General features: G+C 37.1%; 1 protein-coding gene across 2 annotated transcripts in view; it reads right to left on the bottom strand.

Moving 5' to 3' along the window:
• LOC144958387 (uncharacterized) overlaps positions 1-7,500 on the bottom strand; it is a 31,771-nt gene that overhangs the window by 13,136 nt on the left and 11,135 nt on the right. For both annotated transcript variants that reach the window (XM_078890380.1, XM_078890379.1), the window contains exons 5-9: positions 7,189-7,278; positions 5,967-6,047; positions 5,224-5,374; positions 2,894-3,051; positions 354-530 (exon numbers count right to left, since the gene is read on the bottom strand). In XM_078890380.1, the coding sequence (XP_078746506.1) occupies positions 354-530; positions 2,894-3,051; positions 5,224-5,374; positions 5,967-6,047; positions 7,189-7,278 (657 nt within the window). The remainder of the gene's footprint in view (positions 1-353; positions 531-2,893; positions 3,052-5,223; positions 5,375-5,966; positions 6,048-7,188; positions 7,279-7,500) is intronic.

The following is a 7,500-nucleotide window of genomic DNA, read 5'->3' as shown; positions in this document are numbered from 1 at the left end:
ATTCTCTCTATGAGGCTGGAGTGTTGGCCATCTTAGTGTGTCAAGAGCTGCTGTCATCCTCCCCCCAACCCCCCTCCCGTTAAGTCTGTGGCAAATCTTAAAGCTGCTCTCTGTTTTCAAAACTTTCCACATTAGAAAATTCACAGTTTTGATAAAACTAAAGAACAGAATCAAGACAATCACATTCAATGACATGTTCACCAATTTTCTTCAAAAATTTTGTTTTTTAAAATCTGAATCTGGTGGAATTTGAATTTCATCAAATTTGGCTCTTAAAAAAATATCTGTATGTACTGATTAAATTTGTGCTTGTGGCAAGTTGGTAGTTACATAAATTATGACACGTTTCTAACCTGTCTCCAATTTGGTCATCTTCTTCCTCATTCTGTCCTTCATTATCAGCAGGGGAGGAAATCGGAACGCTCGCCAAATCAACCATTTGTACGTCTCTATAGTCCAACCTCGATTTGAACAGCTGAAGATCTGAGACCTGGGATTTTAACAGGTTGTTTTGTTCTCTCAAAGCTGATCTGTAAAGAAGAAATGAAATGCTGATTAAATTGTTCATTGTTCTTCCCAATGGCAAATACAAACAAAACATAGATGGTGAAATGGTGAATTATTATCATTATTGAGTCATTTCCCTTGGCAGTTTTTGTACAATTATTATGTATAATATACTGGTTATGTTTTGTTTTTGTTTTTAGGTGTTTAACAGCGCTTTCGACACTATTTAGGTCATTTAAGCGCCCGTTTCTGTCTTTTATCAATTTTTATCGGTCTTGAGGGGCCATAGCTGCTCAATCGTGTACTGTTGTAAGAAAATTTTTATAAAATCATAATAGTTACACGTTTGTTGTTTAAAAATATTTATTTACAATTTCTGCAGGAGTTCATATATACTGGTTACATCTATATACGTCTAAATAATGTCACAATTTGCTATATTTTATGAATACATTATATTTTTACCCATACTTAATTACACTTGTGCTTTGACGTTATGTTACATAATGTCTAGTCTGTAAATATCAATATTTCTATAAATAATACTGCAATGTTAAATATTATCATGTTAGTGATATATCATTTGTAGACTTTACACTTAACTAAGTGACTGACCACAAAGGACTGTCTGATTTTCATGGAATACACTGCCTTTACTTTGCTGCATAACAGAAGATAAGCATACCTGTATACTTGAACATTTCAAAATCAGTAGCCAACACAAAATTCATCAGTAATAAATGATACAATTTTAGTAATACTCCACCAATTAACAACAACAACAAAAATACTGCGTATCTACAACCTTCTATACGTAAAATAAATGTTGTTGACCTCCACCATTACGAGCTGGCAATCGACTAAGCTACCATGGGCATGAACTGAGCAGTAGCCTTTATAACTTTAAGGGAACTTTTTTCTTTTCTTTCTTGGATAACTGCGGGAACTTAAAAGAAAAAAAAATTGTTTTTTTTTCTTCTCCAACACTACGACCAAATTTCTGTGAAATCAAAATCCGTAATATTTCTTCCATTTCCGTATCTCCAAAATTGTTACCTAATTTCTGTAACAATTACGGACAATCCGTAAAAGTAGGCAGGTATGGATAAGTAGGTTTTCCATACATTAATTAATATGGTGTCCGCCTCTAATGGTACAATTCCTTATTTATTCTTAGCTCAAACTTAATAATAAGTATTAATATGAAAACATCTAAAGTTGAAAACCCTACACTGTAGGACACTGTCTATGTAAAATTTAAACCATCAATGTGCGTTAATCCATAACAAACTTCTGTTTGTGCTAACCTTAAATCTAAAATTGTAGCTGTCCCTTGCAAAGTTAGTGATAGTCACAGACAATATACGAAGTACCAAAATAAAAGTCCTGTAATCATCGAAGTAATTTGATACTACAGTTGAAGCCCGTTATTCAAACGCTACTTCATCCAAGCAGCCACTTAAAAGGAATGGATTTTTTTTTCATATAATTTTTACTGCTTATTTGGAATACACATCATTTAATTGGAAAAAAAATAAATTGTAAATATCAGTTAAATCTGTATAACTGGCAGGTCTGTTATATAAATGGTTATCTTTAGTTGTCATTATGGTTAGTATGTTTGCCCTTGTCGGTGTAACACAAAGCTGCTGGAAGCTGTGGGCTGTAAAAAGTAATGAACAATAAATGAATTTAGCAGCTTTGAAATATACAAATAGAACAAAATACCAAACATGGAATAATTCACTCACACCCCTTCTTCAACCAATAATAAAAACAATAAAAATGTTAATCAGGGTCGCCAAATTCAGGAGGCAAAAATTTACTGAACTTTTACGCAAACACATTGAAGGACCCCTTTCTGAGTGCTTAATTCCAGTTAAAAGACATTATGTACTTATCTACTTTTTTCCCCGTTTAGCAGGTGATTTGAAATTATACTGAAGGTTTATAACATACTGAATTCCTTAAATATACGGAAAATTGACAATCTTGATTAAATCATCGCTTAAAATCCAGACATATAGCAGAGAATTATTTGGCATGTCTTGTCCACAAGATCCTACTAATCCTTGTGAACAAATGGGCCAAATACTTACTTGTCGTCTGTCCGGATTTTAAGTGTTATTATCTTTACTGTTATTATTGTTTTTGTTATTGGCTTTAAAAGAGTTTTGAGCCCGAAACCTTCTGTGTTCGTTGTCTAGTTCCTTTTCAAATCAGTTATATTCATTGTTGTTCATTATCTTTGATAATTGCTCTTATGGCAAGAAGTCTTTGGTTCAATTCCTAGCTAAGACAACAATTTTTTCTTTTGATAATTCTGACAATTCCAGCAATTCAAATAATATTTTTTATTTTTATTTTGTGATTTTAAAAATCTCACATTTCTTGTTGAAGTTCAAGGACACACGTGTCCAGCATCCTTCTCTCTCCCTCCCACTCCTTTTCCTTGACCTGTATCGACGACCTCATTGCATCCACACGCATGTTTGTCTCTCCCATCTGTCGTTCTCTCAACCGTACCAGCTCCTCCAGATAGTCCTAATGAGTAGAATTGATCAAAAATATTTAAAAAATTTTTAATGAGCTTTATATAGCGCAATATCCACTAAAATGTGCTCAAACCGCTTTACAAGGGTCCCTGGTTAACAGCAACATTTAACATGTAGGACGGGACATGGCGCCTGTTAGGCGATCTTACAATTTTTCGGACAAAGACAACGCTGTTAATGGCCAAGTAGTCATTTTACACCTGAGTACAGTGAGAGAATGTGAGTAAAGAGCCTTTTCCAAGGACTCAACTATGCACCGAGCGCGAGGCTCGAACCCAGGACCTTCTGATCCGAAAGCGAGTGTCATACCACTAGACCACATAGCCGCAAATATAAGTATTTATCAATACGGGGAAAGCACAAGCAAAGGGACCAAGATCAATCCTAAGTGCAGTCAAGATTTTTTCTGACCTCCCTGTCCACCCAGCAGTAAATTGGGGGTAGCTGAAACTGTTAGATTTAGTGGAATTACTTTGCGATCGACTAGCGTCCTATCCAAAGGATAGCAAGCAATTGCTATGGTCCGTTTCACGCTATAGGAACTGGGATAAACTCCGGCTCCATGTGCCCAATGGCTCTGAAGGAAGGAAGGAAGGAGTTATCAATACATCAAATTCATAGCTGTATTTTCCCGAAATTCAAATACGGAAAAACTTAAATCGGTGAAATCTGAAAACAACAAGATATGAAGTGAGTAGAAAAGTGCCAGAAGACAATAGAGAATAAAAAATTTTCGCGGCGGTGGTGGGGTTTGAACCTGAGACCTTATTGGTACGACAACTTCGCCTGGCAGGTGAGAGCGTGGCTCTACCGTGTGAGCTATCCACGAACGAATATTTAGTGTTCGTGGATAGCTCACACGGTAGAGCCACGCTCTCACCTGCCAGGCGGAGTTGTCGTACCAATAAGGTCGCAGGTTCAAACCCCACCACCGCCGCGAAAAATTTTTTTCTCTATTGTCTTCTGGCACTTTTATACTCACTTCATCTCTTGTTGTTACCAACACAAGTGCCTGCTCCACTCACTTTTCTGAATTGAAATCTGAAAAGGTGTGTATAAAACAGTAAAACAGTGCCAGATAAAAAGCAGAAAGAAAAATATTAGAAATTTTTTTTTAAAATTGAGCTTCTATATAGCGCAATATCCACTAAACGTGCTCAAAGCACTTTACAAGGGGTCCCTGGTCAACAGCAACATTTAACATGTAGGACGGGACATGACGCCTGTTAGGCGATATTACAATTTTTTCGAACAAAGACAACGCTGTTAAAGACCAGGTACTCATTTTACACCTGAATGCAGGGAGAGAATGTGAGTAATGAGCCTTTTCCAAGGACTCAACTATGCGTCGAGCACGAGGCTCGAACCCAGGACCTTCCGATCCGAAAGCGAGTGTCATACCACTTACTAGACCACACAGCCGCACTTTTTTTTAGAAAAAAAAATCACATCAAACAAAAACAGCCTGTTCGACTGGAGATTGAAACTTAGACCTCCTGATTACCACAGCCTAACTCGAAAGGGGATTGAACCTCAGACCTAGAGCTAGAGAACTAGTGCTTTTTTATATTGCACAATATCCACTAAATGTGCTCAAAGCGTTTTTTTAAAGGGTCCCTGACCAACAGCAACATGTAACAATTAGAATGAGACATAACGCCTGTTACAATTTTCCGACAAAGACTACGCGGTTGACGACCAGGTACTCATTTTACACCTGAGTACAGTGAGAGAATGTGAGTAAAGAGTCTTTTCCGAGGACTCAACTATGCGCTGAGTGAGGCTCAAACTCAGGACCTTCCAATCCGAAAGCGATTGTCATACCACGTCCACATACTGTTTACTGGGCTGATTCTTTGGGATGGTTTATACCCAGCATAAAATAATTGAACAAAACTTTGTCCCTCCGAAGACTGTTGAAAAAGTAGATGTCAAGTATAGATATAGATATAGTTCGAAGAGGACGTCACTCAGGTCTGTTATTGTTTTTTGCCATCCGCATTTATGAGTAATGCTCACTGAACTGTATTAACCCAACTATAAACGTTCATGGATACACACAGTTTTGTGTGTTGGTCCGTTATGCTTCCGGATGGCAATGTTATGAGCTTCTTAGCCAAGCGCATACTATCTATAGCACACATATTTTTATATGATTTACCTTTTGCTCTTTAACTCCTCGAAAGTCCCTCTCCAGTGTCTGAAGTTTGATTTTGTCGTCATTAGGTGATTGAGACAGGTTTCTGTTTTCTTGAGTCGTTTTACCACTCAGCTGCAGCATTTCTTCCTCATCTATCAGACGACTGGCACGGCTGGTGTTTGAATGAAGGATGAAAAAAAATTGTTTAATTCAGCCCATGAGAAATAAAACGATGAAAGGGGATAGCTTTTTGGTTTGAGCAGTGGTCCTTTAGAGCCACAAGACCCAAGGACCCATAGTTTATCCCAGTTTATATAGCAGTATAAACAGACAACAGCAATTGCTTGCTATCCTTTGGACAAGATGCTAGTCGATTGCATAGTACTTCTCACCAGATCTGGTAGACCCAAATAACAAATCACTACTGGACAGATAGTGAGGTCAGAAAAAATAAAAAAACGTTGATGACCACACCCATCTCTGATACAGGGCAAGTGAGGGTAGTTGAAGTGAATAACGATGGAATCTGCATAAAGTTAACACTTTTAAAGTCAACTGATAAAGATCTGAACAAGTGTGTATGAAAGGTGTCAGATAAATCTAAATAATAAAAAATGTATATTATTGTGTCGTAACTAATGTGACGATTTTGCTGTAGGTGGTAAGGAGAGGGTTAAAAATCCATATGCATATCTATACATATTACTGATTCACATTAGCAAGTCTACCAAAAGCTTTAATCTTCGCTGGGTTTTTTTTCTTACCTCTGAATGTAGTTAAGAAAGGGGACATAATTGATTTCCAAGGGCCCAAGCAACTCATTCTCATTTCCTCGGAGACAAAAGCTGAGGAGAGAAAGAGAAAAGTTCAAAGTTATTCCAGTTAACCAAGACACAGAATTTCTCTCCAGATCCAAATTTTCTCATGAGAGAAACTGTTTTGTTTTTGTTTTTTTGTTTTTAAGGGTTTTACGGCGCTTGCAACACATAAAGGTCCTATCAGCGCCAGTAAAAATGAAGAAAATGGGATAGTAAAAAGTTCTAGAATTACAATTAAAGCACAAAAGAAAAGGTAAGACAAAGGGGAATTGGTTCAAATAGGCAACAGATGTAGATTCCAAGAGCACACCGTCAAATTACTTAGTTTGAGATAACCTAAAAGTCTCATCCAGACACAAGCACAGGTCCCAACTAAGAGGAATACACTCAAATGTTTACCAATCATCAGAGAGAAACGAATTTTCTTGCAATATTTAACTGATTATAGCTTTATTATAACCCAGATGTTTACATGGAGCAAAACAATGTCAGAGTTGCCAACCATGATCCGAGAAAAAGTGTACAACGGATTTGGGGGAAAAAAAAGTGTATCAACAGACAGATCTCTATCTCTCTCTCTCTCTCTGCTTTCTCTCTAACTCTCTCTCTCTCTCTTTCTCTCTGTGTGTGTGTGTGTGTGTGTGTGTGTGTGTGTGTGTGTGTGTGTAAGCAAGGCATTTCAAAAGTTTAAGCATACATTTATGCTTTTTTATTTTTACAGTTGGTAGCTCTGTAATGTGACTTGACTGTAGTATCGGGACAAAACCAAAAAATTCCATTCTAATACAGATATGTGGTCTAGTGGCATGACACTCGCCTTCTTATCGAAAGGTCCAGGGTTCGAGTCCCACTCTGAACGGTGTATAGTTGAGTCCTTAGAAAAGGCTTTTTACTCACATTCTTTCACTGCAGTCAGGTGTAAAATGACACCTGGCCATTAACAGCGTTGTCTCTGTCCGAAAAATTGTAATATCGCCAATAGGGCGTCGTGTCTCTGCCTCATTGTTAAGTGCTGCTGCTGGCTGGGGACCCCTTGTAAAGCGCTTTGAGCATGTTTAGTAGATATTTGGCTATATAAAAAGCTAAAGTTTTAAGACAAAGACAAAAGGCAAATTGTAAAAAAGGAAAATAGATATAGGGGAAATAGAAGACATAGCAAGTGTCGTACTTGAAATCAATGGCACTCAAGCCAATGATGTCTCCACACAATTCCAATCCTTCCTCCGAAATAAAAAGAGCTCCATCAAGGTAGCATTCTCTGAAAAGAGAGGACAAAAAAAGAAGAAAAAAAAGATTAGAATAGACAATGAAAAGTCAATTAAGATAAAATGTATATTTTCAGCAATATTATTGTAATAATATGTGTTGTTGAGTGACTTCAAAAGTTTTAATCAAAGGTAAAAAGAATCATCATAGATATGGTAACTTATTCATTATCTTTCTGCATTTCTGAAGAGATGCCAACCTCAAGACTGTTTCC

This window comes from Berghia stephanieae, chromosome 12 (genome assembly GCF_034508935.2).
Source record: "Berghia stephanieae isolate SIO BIC M18660-M18661 chromosome 12, UCSD_Bste_1.3, whole genome shotgun sequence".
Lineage (NCBI taxonomy): Eukaryota > Metazoa > Mollusca > Gastropoda > Nudibranchia > Aeolidiidae > Berghia > Berghia stephanieae.
This window is presented reverse-complemented; position numbering and strand designations above follow the sequence as displayed.